Source organism: Notothenia rossii (genome assembly GCF_949606895.1).
Source record: "Notothenia rossii genome assembly, chromosome: 8".
Lineage (NCBI taxonomy): Eukaryota > Metazoa > Chordata > Actinopteri > Perciformes > Nototheniidae > Notothenia > Notothenia rossii.
In genome coordinates this window covers 17,227,367-17,249,960 of record NC_136906.1, presented here as the reverse complement: position 1 = coordinate 17,249,960, position 22,594 = coordinate 17,227,367, and the positions used below count along the sequence as shown (strand labels likewise).

The 22,594-nt window shown below is 38.8% G+C and overlaps 3 protein-coding genes across 5 annotated transcripts; 2 read left to right on the top strand and 1 right to left on the bottom strand.

Annotated features, from left to right (window-relative positions):
* The first annotated feature begins 1,870 nt into the window (after nucleotides 1-1,870).
* On the top strand, nucleotides 1,871-11,257 carry LOC307014059 (ethanolamine-phosphate cytidylyltransferase-like). 2 transcript variants are annotated; one of them, XM_079641743.1, is made up of 13 exons: nucleotides 1,871-2,192; nucleotides 6,373-6,461; nucleotides 7,343-7,504; nucleotides 7,629-7,695; nucleotides 7,788-7,872; nucleotides 7,950-7,991; nucleotides 8,515-8,647; nucleotides 8,780-8,862; nucleotides 8,969-9,046; nucleotides 9,151-9,216; nucleotides 9,304-9,369; nucleotides 9,486-9,574; nucleotides 9,694-11,257. In XM_079641743.1, exons 1-13 carry the CDS (start codon nucleotides 2,062-2,064, stop codon nucleotides 9,806-9,808), a joined length of 1,206 nt encoding a protein of 401 aa, XP_079497869.1. In that variant the 5' UTR covers nucleotides 1,871-2,061; the 3' UTR covers nucleotides 9,809-11,257. The 2 variants fall into 2 exon arrangements, with proteins under 2 accessions (XP_079497869.1, XP_079497870.1); XM_079641744.1 differs by lacking the exon at nucleotides 6,373-6,461 and having other exon boundaries at nucleotides 2,056-2,192.
* Nucleotides 11,258-12,017: 760 nt separating this feature from the next.
* Nucleotides 12,018-20,011, top strand: LOC307014060 (guanine nucleotide-binding protein G(o) subunit alpha-like). Of its 2 annotated transcripts, XM_079641746.1 has the most exons (11): nucleotides 12,219-12,237; nucleotides 12,357-12,434; nucleotides 12,755-12,884; nucleotides 12,987-13,078; nucleotides 13,207-13,299; nucleotides 13,924-14,084; nucleotides 15,922-16,050; nucleotides 17,781-17,910; nucleotides 18,043-18,114; nucleotides 19,065-19,152; nucleotides 19,629-20,011. In XM_079641746.1, exons 3-11 carry the CDS (start codon nucleotides 12,761-12,763, stop codon nucleotides 19,817-19,819), a joined length of 1,080 nt encoding a protein of 359 aa, XP_079497872.1. In that variant the 5' UTR covers nucleotides 12,219-12,237; nucleotides 12,357-12,434; nucleotides 12,755-12,760; the 3' UTR covers nucleotides 19,820-20,011. The 2 variants fall into 2 exon arrangements, with proteins under 2 accessions (XP_079497871.1, XP_079497872.1); XM_079641745.1 differs by lacking the exon at nucleotides 12,357-12,434 and having other exon boundaries at nucleotides 12,018-12,237.
* A 328-nt stretch (nucleotides 20,012-20,339) lies between these two features.
* On the bottom strand, nucleotides 20,340-22,139 carry LOC307014062 (neuropeptide B-like). Its single transcript, XM_079641749.1, has 2 exons — nucleotides 21,709-22,139; nucleotides 20,340-20,698 (listed from the first exon to the last, which is right to left on the bottom strand). The coding sequence occupies exons 1-2, from the start codon at nucleotides 21,964-21,966 to the stop codon at nucleotides 20,570-20,572; spliced, it is 387 nt and encodes a 128-aa protein (XP_079497875.1). The 5' UTR covers nucleotides 21,967-22,139; the 3' UTR covers nucleotides 20,340-20,569.
* Between the last annotated feature and the right edge of the window lie 455 nt (nucleotides 22,140-22,594).

The window sequence follows — 22,594 nt, the reverse complement described above, 5'->3', positions numbered from 1 at the left end:
AAAACAGGCTCCTCTCCTCCTCTGGATGCCTGCCCCAGACAACCGGATGGCCTCTGAAGAGTTGATTAATTTGGTGGGTTGGGTTAAGGTAAGCTGGTGGGCAATCTAGGACAGCATTCTTCATCTTCACCCACTTCTGCAGCAGGTGCCTGCCCCACTTCTCAGATCGCAGCTCCGCTGTACAATTAATGTTGCCATGCCCATCAGCAAGGACGTTCATTTAGCACGTCTACCCTGCCAGAGCTTGGCACGGGTCCCCGCTCTGCAAATGTCAGCATGGCAGAGGACATGTCTGTTTATAAGAGGTGTTGGGTGAGAAGTGCATTTCTCCTTGATCACATCAGCATAATGGTTCTTATTCTCCTATCTAACAATTTTTTTACAAATTCAGAATCATCGCCTACAAGCCAGATAAAGGACTCCTGACCACGGGAGAGACAAGACAGAAGACACCATGATATTAAACAGCTTGTGTGGAGTAAGTTAACCTTGCCCCAGTTTATATGCAATACGTGGGTATGGGTTTCCCTCTGCTGGTGCCTCTGTGTAAATACTACAGTATGTGAGATTTAATAGGGTTTTTCCACAAGATGACGCCAAACACTCCTAACAGAAGGATTTCCCCTCCAATGCACATCTTTATCAAACAGGTAAGTCATCACCCAACTTGTTGAATTTTTGCAACTATGACTATCACCCAAATGTACACATGATGTTGTTATTATAGTCCAGGGCTGGTCCTTATTGAGATTTTAGGATTAGGAATATCTGCAATGTCATACAAACTAATAACAGCAATGCAGTAAAGGTATGTGTTCAGATTTGGTTGACTAAAACATTGCTCAACATCGTTTTGAGTGCATTGTACTGGACTATAACACACATCTTTCACTTAAAATAAAACACACCACAACATTATCTTTACACGGACTGAATATAGTGAGCACTGCAATCTTTACTAAAATAAATATGAGATGCACTCTGCAGGTTTGATGGGTTGCATCATTTGTATTGATTCCACATAATATGTAAATGTAGATATCATCACTGAAAAAACTGGAACGTTTAGTTTAATGAAATGTAGGCCTATGTCTTTGGCAAGCGTTTATGTATGGCCTATATTTTAATTTATACATGTAAATGCATTTATTTATTAGATTAGACTAGATTACATTCACCTTTATTGTCATTGCACAACGAAATGTGTTTGCATCCAACCAGAAAGTGGAAATAGTAGTGAAGTGCATGCTGTTTCAATACATTCACATAACAAACTATGTTGTAGTAATGTACATAAATGTATATTTATATGAATACATATTCTAATCATAATTTTACTTTTATATTAGGCTATTATATCATTCTTATTGATACATTTCCACGAAGCTAAAGGGAAGATTATCTCCAACACTAGGCCTATAGGCTAATTATTTTTGTCAAAGCATGTTTAAATACTTTAAAGATTAAAGGACATGTCCCATCTTATCTTTGTTATAGTTGTTATTTTACAGGGGTAACTTGCAGAAAATTGAAGTGAACATACAGACCAAACATTGGCCTCTCATCGAAGACAGCTTTGGCAGACAGCCTGGCATATCTGTGGGAATCCAGATATTGTCACATGACCGAGGAAATGTGCCACTATTATGTAACAACATGTCGGCTGCTTGCACCGGCCACTCATCGTACGATTCAGCCTGCGTCAAGCTTGCCATCAAGAACACATTATTTTCATGTTTGGTCTTTTCAAAATAAAACCAGTGACGACCAATATGTGTTGGAATGACTTTTATTAACAGGACTTCCTTTTCTTTGGGATGATCTGCTTTCTTCGGCCGACTTGACATAGCGCGTCGTGCGTCGTGCGTCGTTGCGTCGCGGGTCGAGGAGGCGTTGGCGCATCGCACGACTGCTGCCGCTGGTGCTGCTGCTGCGGACACACAACCCGGCTGTCCTGCACTGAAACGGGGGACGCAACTGACACTCTCACCATCTTAACTGGAGGGGCTCACTCTGTGGATACAGTTGCACTTTAATTTATCACTCACCAGCTTCACCGCAATGATCAAAAACGGTCATCACAATCACCAAGTGAGCACGGCAGCCGGGAAAGACGCAGGGACGACCCCCGGAGCTGCAGCCTGCAGTCCCGAGAAGAGGAGGAGAAGAATCCGGGTGTGGTGTGACGGCTGGTGAGTAATTTACCGGATGAATGATGGTGGGATGGAGATGGTAACAACGTTGGTTGGTCGTGCGCATCGAGCCCGTGTGGATGAATGTGTCAGCCTGTGTTATCATCCACCGCCGGGACAGGCCTGCTGCACAGCTCTCACATGACTACTGCTCCATTCTTCAGAGACATCCGTGTACACACAACTTTTAGTTGAATAGTTTCCTTTATATATACTATCATGAGAGTTGCAATTACCATAGTCTCTGTGGATCAAGATTTATTATCACGTTGCATTACTTTTTTTTTAAATTACCACTGGGGCATCATATCTCAATTGTTCACCTCAGGACATATTTACATTGATCTTTACTGCTGCATTTTATCACACTGTCATGTAGATGGAGCCTTACTATGACAAGCGATGTGAATATTCCATGTGTATGCTGGAAATAACATAGTATAAAGTTCTTTAGATACAAGTCTTTGTCAAATCAATTTTAGAGGCAAACAACATTTTTTTTAAACACAATTAACATTTTGCCAGTAAGGTGGCGAAATGTCTAAAGTTGTACATAATATGTTATACTAAAAATCAATGGCTGTGGCCACAAAATGTTTCACTGTTTCACCCTCTAAACTGTTCTCATTGAATGAATTTAACTCATAATAACTGACTAATACTGGTAGGAAATAGGGTTGGCTTAAGGATAGCTTCACAACGTATAATTATCCAGATCTAAGCTTTGGGACAAAACCAAGAAGGTCATACTGCCACAGAGATGTTAAACTAGTGATACAATGAAGTTTAAGTGTAGGTAAAGCAAAATGAGTTTAATTCACTGCTAAATATGGCTGACCGTATCAATTCTATACATTTAAAGAGCAGATTAATTACAGCACATGCACCATTTCTCAGTTTCAGGGTTCAGGTATGTTGCATGCTGCCTCACTGTCACTGTGATAACTGAATATAACAATGAGTCACTTTTAACATTGTTAGTAACATCTGTTCTTCAAACTCAAACTTTTTATCTTACACGCACAGAATGATAACGTACACATACATTTTTTAAATAAATATTTAATTGCTTTGAAAATGTATTTACAATTGATAGACTGTGATGTTCAAACCCAGAACAATAACACACTATACACCTCAGATCACTTGTTTACCCGTTCCACTCTGAACCTATACTTAGTTTGACTATTCAAGGTATTACTTTCATGAAGACATAATGACACCTCCACAAACAACGTGTCTTCTTTCAGCAGTGTAATGGAATAAAAACAATTATGATAGAGTTGAGCAAGGCGCTCACAGAGCACCAGGCACGGCCTTTAATGCAATACAGGTGATTAATGTTAACAACACAGCTGTGGGAAGGGCAAGGCTAACCAGAAATTGCTCTTGTGGTCACATCAGTTGAAAAACAATCACATCAAATGCCAAAAACAAAGACACCTTTTTTCTATTGTGCTCCTCCAGCTAAATGTCTAATATTATAGTTTTTAGACTAAATGTATTTACATTTAAGCATCAGTGTATCGCCGAACTTGATTGATGACCACTCTTCATGTGAGGGACATGCCTAATGATTCTGAACACAGGTTTGATGGACAGCAGACGTGTCAGCTGTATATACCTCACAAATTTGGAGTAACTGATATATTGAAAGACTTTTTAGAAATGTATTGCCAACTATTTTGACAACCGTTTACTCATTTGTGACACTGTTTCCAGACTGTCAAAATCAAGGTGATTGAATGCCTTTCATTTGAAATTATAAAAGGCATGGTTCACAATTTTTACGATGCATAAAACTATAAATAGATAGTGAAAGTAATTGTTAACTGCAGCTCTAGAACTGCCTTCTCTGTGAAAAACACCAAGCCCTGGTGGACAGTCTGGCTCCATGGTGCAGTGGAAAAATAAATGTTTTGAATTTCTGTGCATGAAGGCCAGGATTATGGTGTCTTTCTCTAGTAGAATTCCCGCTATTTAGGTGGGGCTGCCTGTCCTTGCTTTGATGGAATGTTGCAGAATAATTGGGATGCCAGAATATTAACCGGTGGGATGAACATGCAAAGAGAACCAATGTCAACAGAGCCCATGTCATTAACCCACGCCAACCCCTCCGGCCCACACCTGCTACGGCCATTATGTCTCGTCACTGAGCACATTGTTTCCCAAAGCCCTGCTGGACACCACCACTCTCTTACTGACATCCAGCATTGTCAGCAGTATGTTAGGAAAATCCCAAGAAAAGAGCATAGTCACTTCATCTGTTGAGACATCTTTGACTCTGCCCCTTCTCCTCTGCACAAAGCAACGATTCGTCACAATGAAAAGAGGTGATGGGGGCTAAAGATCAGTTCTCAGAGAAGCATCATCACTAGAGTGTAAGGTCCACTTCCACTGTGTTTCAGCTGATGGAGTGTATCCAAACATGACTATAAAAGAGCTAATTAAAGCGTCAGTGAAGGTCAATTGATTCAATAAAGAAACAAAAACAATACCCCCTACTTTTAGTTTTTCTTCAGGTATTTTAATCTTTAATTTGACTTGAAAACCTCACCAAAATGTCAAGAATATACTCTCTTTAAAGGTATTTCCTACCCATTTGTTTATATCACTGTGTCTACAGGTGTCTGTCTGGTGTTGTTCTTGAGAGGTGCAGTTTAGGTGTCCGTTAACAGGCTAAGCTAATTAATATTTCATCATCCCACAGTCATGATCCAACCCTGCTAAAAAATACAACAGGAATACGGTAACACACATTGGGCATCCAGCTAGTGTAACACTCACAGAAACAGCCTCCTGGTCTTATATAACTCCGTCTGGGTCTCCAAGTTTCCTTATTCATCCACCTCCAGAAGCTCCCCCTGACATTCTGCCGACCCTGCACGATCCCCTCAGACCTGAACACGTGGATCCCATTTTCACACATTGACAGCACACATAGAAAATTCTCCTAAACAAGCCTCTTCTTGTATTTTTTAATTTGTCAATACTGAATCAAATAGATAAGCCCTGCAGCATAGTAATGGTTGTTTTTGTGTTACAATACACTCAAGTGCAGTCCAGGCTGTTTTCAGTCAGGCTGTGTATAGTGACATCACAGATGCTGTCTTTCATTAGCATAGCCTAGGGGCTGAAAACAACATGGGCTTCTGTTACTGTTGTGGCTGTGTACATACTGCAGCTCTGGCAGTGCTCATCTGTTTTCTTATTGATTCTTCAAAATGCTATTTATAGTGGTGTTTTGCACTTAACTCCTGGGAGAGCTCACGTGTAATTTAATGCACTAGAGAGGACACATATGCCAATTCTTTTTTTACTTCAGTCATCTAAAACTTTTTTTTTTATTAATTATTGGGAATCTTCAAGTTAATTGCTCTCACATTTGCTGATGGTTATAGTTGCTACAGTAACTTAATGACTCTGTGGTCAGATCTTAATAAAGTCAATGCATCTTCAGTGGCACCTGGAGACACTTTCATCAGTCAATGAACTTTCCTCCCTTTTTTTGTTCATGTTTAATTAGAGCAGAATGAAAAATTACTGATGTCAGCTGTTGGCAGTAGTACTAGTGATGGAAGGCTAGTGCCCATCTGTTTTCTATTACTATGCTAGATTACCATGTTACAATTTCCGTCTCCAATCTGTGCTAATCTAATTATCTACAGATGGCACCATAGCCTGGGTGGAGTGTGATGGGAGGAAAAACACACTGTGCTTTTGCCTTTTATATGTTTAGACTTTGATCAGACCACATGATTACATTGGTGGGTCGATAATATCAGGAATATCAGCGTTTTAGCATGATTGCATACATATCAGTTGGTGATTGCTTTTTATTGATTTATGCAGTGATTTGATTCTTGTTTTGGTCAAAGTTACTGCAAGTTGTCAGAACACCTTGTTGGTGTACTTACATACACTCATCTGAGTGTTAAAGAGAAGCTGCCGATTTTAACTTTGAGACCAGTGTCAAACTCACCACAATGCTCCATTCTCCATTATGTTTGACTGAAATCAAGCATGTTGTACTGAAAAAGAGTTGTACAATGTGTTTTGATAAAAATAGCAACTACCTGACCTTATTACTGTATTTCAAGACATGCTTTGTCTTACAGCTCCTGTAACTCGCTACCTTGCTGTAACTTGAATGTGACATCTTATCTTCTTATCCTCCTAGCTATGACATGGTTCATTATGGCCACTCCAACCAGCTGCGACAGGCCAAGGCCATGGGAGATTACCTCATCGTTGGAGTACACACAGATAGTAAGACTCAGAACTATGGACTTAAGTTGTTGAATTAAAGCCTTCTCTTTAAAGGAATACACCAAAACGGATCATTTGTATCTCAATTGCTCACCGTGTGTTACCTTGAATTTGTAAAGAAAACCTCTGCATTCTACATGTTGAATAAAAAAAAATACAGTCTTTATCAATTGGAGTAAATGTTTAATTCCATCCAAGGGAAAATACTTAGGTTGTGTGTTTGAAAACTACTGTTCATTGAAATGGATAAATAACAGTTGGGTTACACAAGTGCACATGTCGAGTGAACGGTTCTGAACAAATGTGTTGAACCTAATCTTCTCTGTTCACCATGGAGGCTAGACAGAAAGATACAATGTTTATTCCAAGAATGCAAGGACACATGATAAATCACTGATTGACAAATGAACATTTTGAGGATGGAGTATTCCTTTGAGGTCTAGCTCATCTGTACATGCTGTTTTAATAACTCTGAAGCTCCCTCACTTCTCTTGCACGATTCAGCCTGTACCTGCTAAGTCTGGAGATCCATGCTACCTGTAGCCTCTGCTTATGTTCCTCAAGTTTCTTTGTAAAGCGACCTTGAGGTTATGAAAGTTATTATCATTGTTATTATTATTATTATTATTATTATTATTATTATTATTAAGTTAGTTGGCTTATTTGACTTAGTTTTGACAGTAGTTCAACGACTCAGTGATTTTGCCTCACCCTCCTATGGAACACTTTTTTGAAACTATGAGACACCTGAATGATTTCATAGTCAGTGCAAGCTGATATCAGTAATCTATCCCTCTACAGTACATAAGTGATAATACATTATGGCATTATGTCTCTCTTTTCCAACAGTATCCTTAACGTGTACATGTTTTGTTTTCAAGGTGAGATTGCGAAGCACAAGGGTCCTCCCGTCTTCACTCAGGCAGAAAGATACAAGATGGTGCGGGCCATAAAATGGGTGGATGAGGTTGTGGAAGGAGCGCCTTACGTCACCACCCTCCAGACCCTCGACAAGTACAACTGTGACTTCTGTGTGCACGGAGGTACAGGATATCACTATCTCATGTCCTCATTCAGACATAAAAACAAATAAAGTCATAAACACTTCCAAGTAAACAGTCCTTGATTCATTTCTACATGCATATGTCATTAATGCTGTTATTTCAGATGATATAACACTGACAGTTGATGGAAAAGACACATATGAAGAGGTGAAGAAGTCAGGGCGGTACAGGTGAGTTCCCCTGGCAGGAGATTCAATAAGACAGGATGAGATGCTCTCTCTGTGTCTCTGAAAGAGTTTCATTGTGTGTTATGTTGTTCCAGGGAGTGTAAGAGAACCCAGGGAGTTTCAACTACAGATCTGGTCGGCAGGATGCTACTGATGACCAAAGCACACCACAGCAACATTGTGAGTACAACCTTGTTCTCTCTGTATGCGCCTATTAAACAGCACACATCTAATACAACCTCTCTTTCTTTCTTTAGGATAGTTCAGACTATCAGCAACACACAGACAACTTTGGAAAGGTAGGTACCAAACATATTCACAGCTTGATTTAGGCCATCAACTAGTTATTATCAAACTCTCAGCTTACTACCAAACGTTCAATAATAATATATTTTAAATGATTTGCTCTTGATCTTCCTCTTACTTAACAGTTTTGTCATTCAAGTAGTGGCTATGTGTCCTGATGTCAACCATTCTTGCACAAAGGCCTCCACTGGGGACCCACTTTATAATCAAGTTATAGGCCTTGCCAATAAAACAGTCAATGCCACTTCTGTTCCTGGATGGTTCAAGTAGCTTAGAGTCAACATGCTGGGGATTGAAATAGTGTGATGGCAGTAGAGGGTCACTTTGCATTTGAACATTTAAGAATTTGGCGATGGTTGAATAAATGTGCTGGGGATTTGTGGGGCAGCCTTGTGTTAGCTATAAAGCAAAGGTGACATTGCTACTTGCACCACTAGGTGGCGATAATGTAGCGTTGTGATTCTTTTTGGCACACTGCTTGTACTCATTGTGCCTGTTTCTGGATTACATGGTCAGAAGGGCCACAGTCCCTGGACAGGGGTGTCTCAGTTCCTGCAGACTTCACAGAAGATCATCCAGTTTGCTTCAGGACAAGAGCCCCAACCCGGAGACACAATTATCTACGTGGCAGGAGCCTTTGACCTCTTCCGTATCTTTTAAGAACCTCATACTAGTGGTATCATGCAAAAATTGTGTAAAATATTCATAATTCTATGGTTTGTAGCTAGAAAACTCTTTAGCTTTTTAAAAAATGCCTAGTCCTTGACTTGTGCCCATGAAGACATTGGCCATGTGGACTTCCTGGAAGCAGTGCATAAGATCGCAGAAAAGCCATACATTATAGTCGGGTTGCACTTTGATCAAGTGAGTCGCCTCACATTTCTTTTCACCTTTATGATGCATTTACTGCCTGCCTGAGTCTAGTGTTGACATTTCACTTTTGCGTTTTCTCTTTGTTCATATTTTTCAGGAGGTGAACCGCTACAAAGGGAAAAACTACCCCATTATGAATGTCCATGAGAGAACGCTCAGCGTGCTGGCCTGTCGAGTAGGTTCTTCTTCCACCATCAAAACAGTCCAATGCAGAATTATTATTGATCTGCAAACAATTTGTGTGCAATCGGTTTCTAATTTCTTTTTGTGTCTTTACAGTATGTGTCAGAAGTGGTGATTGGTGCGCCCTTTGCAGTCACAAAAGATTTACTGGATCATTTTAAGGTGAGTACAAGCAATGACAGTATCCTCATCACTATATTCTCTTCAATTAAGGATAAATAAAAAAGCAATCTATTTGTCCCCATGCAGGTGGATCTTGTATGCCATGGGAAGACAGTAATATATCCTGACAAGGATGGATCCGACCCTTATGCTGTAAGAGTCCAATCACAGTCACATTTAGCTTTTTTTTAAAAACATCTTTATGAAATACTACGATCTGCAGAGATGATGAATCACATTCATATGACATTGATTTCCTTCATTTCCAGGAGCCGAGGAGAAAAGAAATCCTGCGGACTGTTGACAGTGAGAACAGCCTGACTACAGATGCCATTGTGCAAAGAATAATTAAAAACAGGTGAACTTCTCGGTAGAAATAGACCATTTTATGTTATAAACACAAAACATATTGTTCTTAATTTAAATAAATCTGCACTTATTAAATCGGCATAAACTATTTCATTTGTTTGGATCCAGGTTGCTATTTGAAGCAAGGAATCAGAAGAAAGAGGCCAAAGAGATTGCTGTGATCCAGGCCCTGAAGCGACAAGAAGAGGAGAAAACTAAAGAAAGACCCCAGGCTGTCGTGTAGGAAGGCTCTAAACAAGCACCATCGACTAAGTGTCATCATAACACTGACAATTAATCTAAACTCAACATAACACTGACAATTAATCTAAACTAAACATAACACTGACAATTAATCTAAACATAACACTGACAATTAATCTAAACTCAACATAACACTGACAATTAATCTAAACTCAACATAATACTGACAATTAATCTAAACTCATGTACAATGAAATCAGCTCTTATATGTGTTATGACACCGTCAGCACAACAATCCTGGCTGATAACAGCAGTCCTTAGGGCAGCCTGTTTATAGCTAGGAGGATATAGTCTGCTGTGTGATCATCAGGTATACACTGTGTGTGTGTGTGTGTGTGTGTGTGTGTGTGTGTGTGTGTGTGTGTGTGTGTGTGTGTGTGTGTGTGTGTGTGTGTGTGTGTGTGTGTGTGTGTGTGTGTGTTTGCGTGCGTGCGTGCGTGCGTGTGTGTGTGTATTATATTCGGCATATGCAATTACATGTTCATGTCAGTCACATATACAAACTATGAGGTTATGGACTGTAAAGGTTGGAGCCAGAAAGACAAAACTGTGTCTCTAAATGTCCTTTTTTTGCCTTCAGAAATATGAGGGGATTTGGACATATGAAGGGCAAGTGTGTGGACTTTAGATGTGGGCCGGCATTAAACTCTAACAAGGAAGTGATTTGATTAGTCAATACCAGTTGCTGCTTTCTACCCAGCAATGGGTGTAGACCCACATCTGATCTATTTACTTATAAATTGTATGTACTGTATATTATAGAGTGATTACTGGCTCTCTGGATGATGCTAAAAACACTAGAGAATTGCTTCACTGAATCTAACTTTGGTTGTTTGAATGTGAGAAGCTGTTGAAACTCTTCCGGGACCTCATGTAAATATCAGACCTTTCTCCAGACTGCACTGAATGCTCAGAAAGTCATCAGAACTGTTCAGTTTTACAGCAGAAAAGTTTAACTCAAAAAAGCACATTGTCCAGACTTGCACGCCTGGCCTTTTGAGTGGAATTGTAATTTTTTCTTTTAACACTCCTTATCCTAATATATAGAACACCACAGAGTTTTAACAGACTGCTTTTAATCATTAATTCGTTTTCTTAGTATAACTAGAGAACTATAACAGATGCTCAGTGATGTTAACTTTATCATAAAATAGACATATTACTGTCATTGAGCCCTGAACAAACATCTGTCTCTATATCAAATGGGATTAAATACTATATTTTTTGTAAATGTATATTTTACTCACACCCTCTCCATTAACTACTGTATAGATGGTTTCATATTGTTAAAATAATATGTATGTATGTCAATTTGGAATGTATTCAGTGTAGAGTATAATGTATTGTGCTATTGAGATCTCCCAGTTGATTAGGAACTGATTGGACTACAGTATACTACTGCTGGTAATAACAACACTTTAATCTGAAAGGCTATGTGTCATCCCTTTTTCCCTGAAACAGAAAATGTCTTGCTATAGGAACACTTCAATGTTTTATATATTTTTTTATTTAGTAGGCCTACGTTACAAAGCATGGATTTTTGGACACAAAAAGGACATTTGATCAGGACGTTTTTTTCTGCGTTTTGCATCATATGAGTCACACAGGTTGGTAAATGTCAGACCATTAAGAGGAGTTTTCTTCAGTAGCAGCTTGGTACACCGAAAAGGTCTGAAAGCTTTTTCCAAGAATATAAAAGTGCCTCTGCATTATGATCAATGTGAATGTCTGTTTAATCAGAACCATATCTCTTGCTGGCCTCTGCTGTTTATATAACAAGCATGTTGCAATGCTTTTAGTGACATTTAGAGAGATTTTACAGCAATATACTGTATGAGGCCAACCCAGTCTCACGGCATTTCGTGTTATAGTCACGAAATAAATGTAATCTATTGATTCCTGTTCACCGACACGATGTTCCCATTTTTTGTCACACAGAACGAAAATCAATGTATTTCAATTGGCAATAGAAACACATTGCTTTTGAACACGAATCAATAGATTACATTTCGTGATTATAACACGAAATGCCGTGAGACTGGGTTGATGAGGCAGTGGTTGAAGTAGTAGGCTAGTGTTGTTTTGTTTTTTAACTCAAGTAAAATTGGCAACGGCAAATAAATAATACTCTCTCAAAAGTAGGCTACAAGGCATCCATGCATGTGCCCAGTAAGTTTTCTAGTATATTTAGACGTCTGCGCACCAACGTGAAATTATGCTCTTATTTTGAAGGACAGGTGTTCTTCCTCTTCAGAGTACCTCTGCTTTTAAAAGACAGGCTGTGCACACTTGCCTCTAATTAAGCTAATTAGCCCTTCCGTGATTGCTAGCTCTGTTGGCAGTTCAGGCTGTGACTCAAACGACACCGTCATGTTTTGTTGTCTAAATATACTGCCAGTCCCACTGCAGGTAGAGAATTTAATCAAATTGTACAACTAATTTATAAATTGAATGCTTTCCGATACAACTAGCCATGAGAGGTTCATGGTCATAAGTAATCATCTTTAAACGTTTTGGTTTCCTAACAGTGTAAATTGTCTTCCAGTCTAAATTGAGCTATGGAGTAAAACTTCAGGTAGCAGTTAAAGTATAACTTTTTCTCAAATGTAAGTTTGGTTACTGCTCCACATTTATTGAATTTCCTGAGTCTTTTACATGTAATTTTAAATCACAAAATGTTGTAGAAATAAACGAACTAGCTTACCATTAAAGGAGGCTAGTTAGCTTCTTTTGAGCTAGTCAAACTTTCTTGCTGTAGTCCAACTAGTTTATAGATTACATTTATGATTTATATGAGTGCCAGAAAATATTTTCTTGATGCTTCTTTTTTTGAAGAATGTCATTTACAAATGTGTTAAGTTAGTTTCGTATTTTATTTAAAAGTAGTCCCAAGGCATACATATCCAAATTTAAAAATCTTCCTCAGGTCTGCATGGGATTGTGCCCGGATATCACAGAAGAGGGCAAAAAGGCTAAACTCCGGAGCTCTAAAATAGAGCAAGACATTTTTGAGCATGCAAGGACTGAGATGAATGTGGTGAAAATCCTCATGCTTGGTAAGTTAAAAACATTTAAACACTACTGCAATGCATCAGGTTTCCCTCAAGTATGCCTATTGGCCTTTTGAAGTCAAATCATGTATTTGGTTTGTGTGGTAGGAGCTGCAGAGAGCGGAAAAAGCACCCTCATCAAACAGATTAAGATTATCCACAGTCATGGCTTTTCCAAACAGGACCTCATGAGTTTCAAGGTACTGGAGAGCTGTAAAAAATAAAATGAGCATTCATTTCAAAACCCTGAAATAGTATCATCTGAATCTAAAACAACTTGAAGCGCATGAATTATGTGGAAAAAGTTTGATTGTGATTCCCTTCACAGGCCGCAGTACTAGACAATTTGCTGACCTCTATGAAGTTTGTTCTTCGAGGAATGGGGATGCTGAGGATTAACCTTGCTAACAAGAAAAACAAAGTAAGGAATAAAGACACAGTTTTAGATTAAAGTCCTGAAAAGTCTGTTGGCAGTGCCTCTTTGTCACACTAGATGTCAGTCTTCATCTGTATACTACATTTGTCAGTAGATGATTGATAGAGATTGTAGTCATAACTTCTGATATCACAAAGGAGATATTGAGCACCTCTTCTTTGGAATAGTCTTCCATTTCAGATCTGCAAAGCTATTTCCGTTGAGTCCTTTAAAAGCAAACGGAAAAACCATCTCTTCGCATCTGTCTTCCTTTTAAACTAATTTCCATCACCTAGTTTCGGCTAATCATTACCATCACTTCCGTCGCATGCTTTTATCACATGGTGATACTTATGTTGATGTATAATGCTTATATAATTGTTATGCTATGACTTTTGTATTTAGTTTTTGTCTTTGCTTTTGTTTGCTTTGTACAGCCCTTTGAGGCATTTCTTGTGATTTGGGGCTATAATACATTTTGATTTGATTTGAAAGGCACAACATATTGGTCCAGTTTTACCTTCAGGCATTACATTACTTTTACATTTGGGGGAGAAAAAATGACATTGACTTCAAATGTAAATGTATGTCGGGTCATCAACTAATGACCTTTTGTCCCATTTACTACAGATGCATGCTCGCTCCATCTTGTCCTGCAGTCAGTGTTTGGGAGACGACGACGAGCTGCTTCCTTTCGTGGCTCATGCCATATGTGCACTTTGGGCCGATCAAGGGGTGCGGGCAGCTGCAGCCAGAGGTTACGAGTTTGAGCTGAATGACTCTGCACTGTAGTGAGTAGAATGACCTTAAGTGACCAATTATGACAGACAGGGGAAATGTCAAGGGAAATTGCAGAAGCGTCTCGTCACCCCTGATCAATACAGAGCAACAGTAAAGCAGGTGCTGAAAAAACCTTGTCTTCAGGAAATGATTCGTGTGACATTTGTGGATCGGGATGCCTAATTGGGAGCAAATTTAAAAAGCAATGTTTGCAGATATCCAGATAGATAGGGAATTAGGGTTCAGAAGATGAAACAGACTACATTAAAGAGTCTTGTTTAATGAGAAAAGGAGTCAAACGGCCTCATAGGTGTGAAGCTGTTGCGTAAGGGGGGAATGCTATAGAGGTTTTGTTGAAGTAGCATTAGCTTCTAATTCAAATATTTTTGATATAACTGTATTTAACAACATTACATCTCACTGTGTTCTTTATACACCGTTTAACAATTAACAGTTAACAGTTAATGTCCTGTTGCAGAGCAAGAAACCCATAAACTACATTTATATATTTTTCAGTTTTGCGGTTGCAGTGTAAGTGAGTAACATCAGCTGACAGGAAGTATACATGGACCTAAGCCGTTTCTAGAAAATATATTTAGTTAACAAGGTATTTACTAAAGCTTTCCTAAAATTAGATTTTAGAAAACGGCGATATATCAACCTTGCTTGCAATATAATTGAATAGTATCATTATGCAAATTGCCAGATTCTCACCAATACACATCCTAGCAGAACTGTTTTATTTATAACCTGTGTCCTTCAGCAGTTGTGCCCTACAATTTGTTTATCAAAAAAGAAACGGCCGGCGAGTGTCATGAAATCCAAACCTTCCCACTCTGCATAGATCCTTCTGTTGAGTGTGTTGTGTCATCAGCTGAAGTGTGGATCATTAACTGAAGTGTGGACACATTTTTGCTAAATGGCAATTTTAATTATTTATTCAAAGATACTCCAGCTAACCAGACTGACAGAATTGATGTGACGGATACATAACCGGAACTCGATTAGTTTTGCTGCTGGAGGACGATATGAATCTCCGCTGGCTGTCTTGCGGTGTTCTCACTCTGCTGGACCCCACACTTGATTTCCCCACGACCTGAGGACACGTCAACGTGTAAAAATACTTCTTGGACATTAGCTTTGGCATGAACCGAACTCTCAATGTAGCTGGAAGGAAATTTGAAGTTACAGGGAATTAACGATAGCTATAATCTGTGTTTTTAAACCTTTTAACTTATAAGGTTTCATGAATGTGAAGGGTTCATTCAACAAATAACCCTACTGGACACGTCTCACTTTGTAATACCTGACATTCTTACTGTAATTGGTGGTATTAAATCACTGTTAAAAGGTTTATCTATACAACAAGGGTCTAGCATAACACACCTTCCTGCTGCTAGATCTTCACACCTCGTGGACAGAAGGTCAGGTTACAGCACACATTAGTGCTCTGAATAAAGAATTTTTAGATCATATTTGTGCTCCATAACTCGCATTTCACTCCCATAGCATTGTCAAACCCATGATGCACAGCCGGAAAACGAAGAATAAGGATACACATATTATACCTTTTTTTTTTTTTTTTTCATCCACGTGTTTTGCCTATGAAAAACACAATGTATGTCGGTTTCATTTAAGTGTGTCACTTGAGGGAATTAATCAGATTTCAAACCGCTCCCTCTCGAGTCGCACAATACTTTTTTCCGGCAGTAATACTCCCAAACACCTTTAAGCAGACTTTGTATAAAATGAGTGTAACAAAAGCAAAAACTGGATGTGCATCTCCTAACAATTGACTTTTGATCTTTTCTAGTTGATGCAGTTTCTTTCGTTTTCTTCCCTCCCCAGTTTCTTCGAGAACCTGAGTCGAATAATTTCTCCCAAATATGTTCCTATGGAGACGGATGTTCTGAGAGTGAGAGTGAGGACCTGTGGAATCATTGAGACGCAGTTTCAGCTTTATGACGTGATCTTCCGGTAAGGCTTTCTACACTGGCAGGCAAAGTCAGCAGCTTCTTAGCTTTATGAGAGGGTTATGTTTTTGGAGAGTATAAACCCAAACCAGAGAGGAGGTGTTCTAATTTATACGCCTGTATCTCACAATATTGTAACTGAACAAAAAAAGTAAATTTGACTAAATGTTGGGTGTGTTGGTTTTCCTACAAGCACATTTCACACCTCTTTAATGGAATTTGAACTGAAACTGATGACAATTAGATATGGAAATATCCACCAATAAATAACCTTTCGGAAGTCAGTGACACATTGGTTTTCCAACCAACGGTTTAACAAAGAAAAACCCAAACTCTAGTTTATTGAGAACTTTAGTGTTCTTTTCCATCAGAGTTGAGGGAGGCAGCTGCCTGAGACTCAGACATGAAATATTAATGTCTTCACTGTGCCTGGTTATTCCAGGAATAATAACACGCATGTAAAGGAAGTGTAGACATAAAACATACAACAAAAGTCACCCTCCTTTCCCCTTGGACCTTTTTGTTTTCAGAGTAAGCAACCAATCAGGATTCTCCCTGCACCGTGTGCTGTGAAGACATTCAGTGTGCTTGTTATAATAAATCTAATCCATACAGTCAATGACTTGATATATATTGCACTTTTGTGTGCTTCACTTAAGAGATGTTAAAGAATTGGACAATTTTATAACACTTTCTTTTTAGATCATGTGTCATTAAGATGTATTTTTGAAATAAAACAAAAGTACATCTCATCAAATGATGTTCTAGATCGCACTGTTTTAATGATACAGTGACTGTGGAGCCACTGTGTGCTTGAGTGAAGATATTGTGTGATTAGGTGGTTTCCACTTTATGGCTAAATTCAATAGTGATATTTCCCCACGTATTCCGACCTGTATACGTTTCAAGGACTGTTTTGCTTTCATAGAAAACTCCTTATTTTGTACAGTATGGACCTTTTTTTTCAACGCAGAAACTACTGCCGTCAAATGCCGTAGTTGAGGATTTTTGTCCCCCAGCTTGTTAACCCTGACTCTCGCCCCGGAGTAAACGCTTCATTGCCTCTGACATGAGTACTGCAATCATGCACCTGGAGACTGTCTGGCCCAAATGGGAACTCATTACCTGTGTCAGCGAGACCCTCCACTCCACTTTGTGCAAGATCACTTTTTGAAATGGATTGCCCCAATATTTGAAATGGGTTTGGATTATCATTATCATTTTGTATCGAGTCATTTGTTCAACATTTGTCATGTTGCCTATGATTAAACGTTTTATTTTTCGATTAACTCTTATCTAAGATCTTGCAAAATCGGAAACATCTTTTTAATCTCTTCTCAAAACTTCTCTTTAAAACAAGTTTCTTACCAATGTGCTTTATTTCCAACATGTCTTGTTATTACTTACTTACTACATTTTTATATTGCTTTTTAGGCATTTTATTTACATGGTGTTTTGTTAGTTATATGATTTTGTAAGTTGTATGATTTTATGAAATGTTTGGTTTCTTTTTAAAACTATGAAAAGAAATCACTTGGTAACTCTTTTGTTGTTAAAGTGCTGTATAAATCAAGTGTTTTATGTAGTGTATTTAATATTGTTCCTTAATTATAATGTGCTCATTTGACCAGTCTCTTGGAAATGGTCATGCACAAAGAATCAAACTTTTTCTATGTTCTTGCACATGTTGTCTATGTGTATAAAGCACGGATGGATTGTGTTTGCTTATTGCAGGATGTATGACGTTGGGGGTCAGCGCAGTGAGAGGAGGAAGTGGCTCAGCTGCTTTGACTGTATTCAGGTTGTGCTGTTTGTCGTGGCCCTCAGCAGCTATGATATGACGCAGACAGAGGACCCTTCAGAGGTATGTTAGGAAAAACACTAATCCCATAAAACGAATGTTTTTTTTTTCTTTCTTCACTGAATATAAATCGAATTGGGTGCAAACTAAATCAATTGTATCTGTCTCTCCCTTCCATATTTTTCTTTTTATTAGAATCGACTGCAGGAGAGTCTTGAACTTTTTACATCCATCTGCACCAACACCGTCTTTGGCAGCACCTCACTGGTAAGTTTATTTGTACATATTTCCGATGGCTTTCTGAAAGGGCAGTATGCTAAAAAATAAAATAAGGCCTCACTTAAGAGCTTTATGTTTATTGCCTCTGCCTGTGTGTTATGCTCTCACGGTCTGCCATGTCTGATTTTTTTTTTTTTAAAGCTCATCCAACCCTCTGGAGGTGACTGAAACACTGAGTGGAGCTTTGAGTAATCCTTCATGCCAAACAGACTGGACACAAACTGGCTAGGATTGACATGCATAATTGGCAAACAACATTTAATTGGGATGTAGGGCATGTGGTTTCTGTTTAGCAAGTTGGCTCTGAGCACTGTTTAACACTGTCATTTAGTTTGATTACCTGTTAATGAGTTTTTGGGGCTATTTAGCATGAATGACTTGTTGCTCAGCAGCATTTATATATGCACTCGATTGACTCGAGGCATTTAGCGGGGAGGGTTATCGTACAGCCCTGTTTAGGACTTCAAAGTTGTTTTCATACACTACATTAATGCTGAATCCAGTTTTTAGTGACAGTCTTGTGTTTGCGTGGACTGCTCCATGGACTAGTCTGTTCACCTGCAGTGTATTAGTGTTATAGAGTGTGTGTGGTTTTAGCTGATGCCTTGCTGAACAGCAGGGTACTTTCTATGTATGTTATGGACGCATATGTACCGTGTCCCTTGTGAGTGGAGAGATTCACAATGTCCCCATGTATCCTGACATTTCTGTTCTACATACAGCAGTACGGGAGTTCTATTTTATTTATGCTTTCATTTCTTATTTTCAAACTAATGTTATGCTTGTGAAACAGATTTTCAGAATTGTACCGATGTTATACTGTTGAATGATGGAAAACAATCCACCTGACAGTACTGGGCCCTTTATAGAGTGTTGTGTACACTGTTGATTTAAACTTTACACTGTTGGTGTATACCTCTCTCCTCTCTCTCCTACAGATTCTGTTCATGAACAAAACTGACCTTTTCCGGGACAAGATCCTACGCTCCGGAAGACACTTGAGATTTTACCTTTCTAGTTACACAGGTATGTTGGAGAGGATGGCTTTTTCAAGTTTGTAGGATGTGAGAGCTCAACTCTTACTACTCTGGTGGGCACATTGGACATATTTTCTAGTCTTATATTCCTCTAGGAATTAGTTGTATGTGTGTCTCTTTATTTTTTTTGCTGGATGTGTCGAAGCATCCCCTCTGTCCGTGGGGTAATCAGAATTCCTCCTGGCCAGAGGCTTCACACACAGTCCTCTTTTTGTTTGTATATAATGTATTCTTCACTTTCATGGTCATACATATTTTCAACTCAGTCGCAGCAACTCACAGGTGAACTTTGCATGTTTTATTTGGGAATTGAGGAACACTTTTGTACAGAATATCACTGTTAGCCATATTCTTGTTTTATCAATATTAATGAATCGGACTGAATCAGTGGAGTTTGAACTCTTCACTTTACCGAACACTGTTGGTCTCAAGATCTGTCATTTGTTTCCCTTGATCCTCCTCCAGGAGCAGATGGTGACGTGGATGCTGCGGCCCACCACATCACCGCCATGTTCTCCTCGTGTAACAGCAGTCCTGACAAACCCGTGTACCACCACTACACCACTGCCACAGACACCTCCAACGTGCAGGTGGTCTTCCACATGGTCATAGATCAGGTCATGAAGGCCAATCTAGCTGATGTCCAGATGCTATAAGCTTCCTGAAGGCTGCTGGGATGTGAATCATTTTAAAGTGAATTTTATTTAGTTTTCCTGTAGAAAATGTTTTTACTTTTTTTTTCTTCAAAATGTTAAATGTATTTAATTAGCTAATATATTTAATATTATGAGGGTGAATGTTCCCTAGTTCATTTTAAGACATTTTAAATAAAAATATGTATTGATACGCATGGTCTATTTTTTTTTAAAAGCCATTTATTTACAGTATCTCTTCTCCATTCAGCTTTACTTCTCCAGTTAGAATAAAACATCACCATATAAAACATACATTTATTTACTGACTTGAATGTAAATGAACTTTAATCAGAGTTTTCCTGGTTTAAATCTTACACTTAGTGCTTTTTTAATCCCCCTACATTGAATTCATGACCACAATTATTGTGCTGATTATACAGAATGTAAGACATATTCATGTTTGCAACATTTCTTGTAGATGAGAAGGAAAAAGATCATTATGTTCTGATTTGTTTTGCATTCAGTAATTTCAACACATGGCTGCAGTATGATTCATTTATTAATGAAATCTCAGATCAAAAATGTACATTAATACATAACTTTTACAGCTTAATGTTTTAAAGACTTGTATAATAAATAAGTGAAATGGTACATGGAAATTAGCATGTCTTCAATCTAATGCAAAAAGGCGTCAAACTAAGCTAACTCTAAAAGTGAGAGATGTACAGTTTTATAAAGAAGTAGTCTTCATCCCTGGCCCAGATGTCGGCCTCAGTCTCCTGCACAGTCTGTGGAGTCCAGAGTGAGGAGGACGTCCGCTTGGCACTTAAAGGATCCCTTGCTCTCCTGGAAGAGTTCACAGCTCTGCAGGTCAGGTGTGATGTCTTTGATGCAAACAGGCTGTTAGGGGAGAAAAATAGAAATGATGCTCTTATCTTTAAACAAATGTTACCTTTTAAGTAAAGTACACTTAAATCAGTGAAAATAGTGTAATTTTGATTCCTTAACATACTGTATATTCCTGAAGAGAACTATACCAGTACGGAATTGATAATGACAACATCACAATACTTATGTTTCTCCTCTTCCTCTCAATGCAGCACAATTACTTGGTATTTACTACCTCAATGTTTCCATTTTTTTTTAAACTTTATTCTAATTCTCATTTCAAATGGAACTTCACTGACCTTTGTTCTATACTAGATTTGACAGTTGCATTTAATACTAACTTTGGAGACTGATTTAACATTTAAAAAACATTATTTCAACTTATTAAATGTAATTTATTATTCTTTAAAGGACGGTATAAAATAGTCAAAATGATCTCAACCTCTACCAGCAAGATCAGATGCTTAATATGTGCCTCAGTAATAAATATAACACCTGAAAGTGCCATTGTACTAAATAATGAGCCCTTTATGCTGTTCATTTTATATAAAAAACTTTAAATTATAATTAAGTTGTTGTGAATCTGAATTGACTTCTACCATCTTATCCATCCAGCTTTCTTTACATTTGCTAATAGTGAATAGTTTCAATGGTGCTGAGTCCTGCCTGAATTAACACTGAGTGCAGATGTAGAGGATCTTTGGTTTTATAAAGATATACATTGATACAAATAATGTATAGTGTGATCCTAATATTATTCTTCATGCTAGCCTCACTATTGAGTGCAATGTTAATAGTTAAGTAATTTCTAGTTTCAAGCCGGGCTCTTTTTTATTGAATTTCTTTAGCATCTGATTCTGTAGCATTTGTAATTTGAATGGAAATTGTATTATTTAGGTTAAAGCATATGCGATTTTAAATATGTAGAGTATTAAAGCCTACACGTTTGCACTATTCGCCAAGTTACCAGTCGCCATGCGTAATGCGTAAAACTGCAAGCCATCCCATCCAACCCCACTCACCATCGTCTTCAGGATGAAATTGTTCTGAGTGAGTTCAGGGAACACGCTGTTGGTCGCCAGCTCGCCGCTGTCTGACGAGTCTGGCTCGGCTCTCCGGATGTACGGGGATCTGCGGATACCGGACAGCAACCCGGACGCCCTACCCACTGAGTAGTAGCTCGGGCCGGCCACCTGCTTGTACCATGCCTGCGTCGGACTGCAAGCCACCAGCGCGGAGATGATCACGATGGGCAGCACGAGTTTAGCGTGCATTTCCATGTCGAGAACTGAGGCTTGCTACTGCGCTCCTCCAACTCTGGTGGTCCTTGCTGTCACCGCTTCACTCTTTATAGGGACCCCGTGATCATCCTCTCACACTTTCGTCAACGCAAACGGCTCAGGAGGGATGGGGTGGGGTTGATTTACACACGACGCACCTCAGATAAACCCACTACTCCTGGCTAACTTTAAGCCATGTATTATTTCAACCCAGTCTCACAGTCTGCGTACAAATGACACGGCTTTGCAAAGGCGTGCAATAGATACGCAGAAGTCCGATTTTGCGTGCTTATGATACGCTGATATGGCACCTCGAACATTAAAACAAAGAGCATTGCTTCAGGCTTGATCGCCCTTCCAATTAGTTTTAATGTTTGCGGTGCAATAAACGACACAGCAGCTTATTGGGTTATGGTTAGGGTTAGGGTTAAATAAATGGCAAAGATATGTAGAAAATAAACGTATTTGACATACGTTCATAACAAACGTAACGTGGGAGAATCATATGCACGCAAAATCGGATTTCTGCGTATCTATTGCACGCCTTTGCAAAGTCGTGTCATTTGTACGCAGACTGAAGAGGATGGGTTGATTATTTTTCAGAAAAGCAACTGGGAAGTCTCGTCTA

Excerpts from the sequence above, each read along its gene's own strand:
- LOC307014060 (XM_079641745.1), top strand. The coding sequence starts at position 12,199 with ATGTTTTGTTGTCTAAATATACTGCCAGTCCCACTGCAG. Across the intron at positions 17,911-18,042 it reads AGACAGAGGACCCTTCAGAG|AATCGACTGCAGGAGAGTCT; the intron begins GTATGTTAGGAA and ends TCTTTTTATTAG. Across the intron at positions 19,153-19,628 it reads TTACCTTTCTAGTTACACAG|GAGCAGATGGTGACGTGGAT; the intron begins GTATGTTGGAGA and ends ATCCTCCTCCAG.
- LOC307014062 (XM_079641749.1), bottom strand. The coding sequence starts at position 21,966 with ATGGAAATGCACGCTAAACTCGTGCTGCCCATCGTGATCATCTCCGCG. Across the intron at positions 20,699-21,708 it reads ATTTCATCCTGAAGACGATG|CCTGTTTGCATCAAAGACAT; the intron begins GTGAGTGGGGTT and ends CTCCCCTAACAG.
- LOC307014059 (XM_079641743.1), top strand. The coding sequence starts at position 2,062 with ATGATCAAAAACGGTCATCACAATCACCAAGTGAGCACGGCAGCCGGG. Across the intron at positions 9,217-9,303 it reads ATTTACTGGATCATTTTAAG|GTGGATCTTGTATGCCATGG; the intron begins GTGAGTACAAGC and ends GTCCCCATGCAG. Across the intron at positions 9,575-9,693 it reads CAAAGAATAATTAAAAACAG|GTTGCTATTTGAAGCAAGGA; the intron begins GTGAACTTCTCG and ends GTTTGGATCCAG.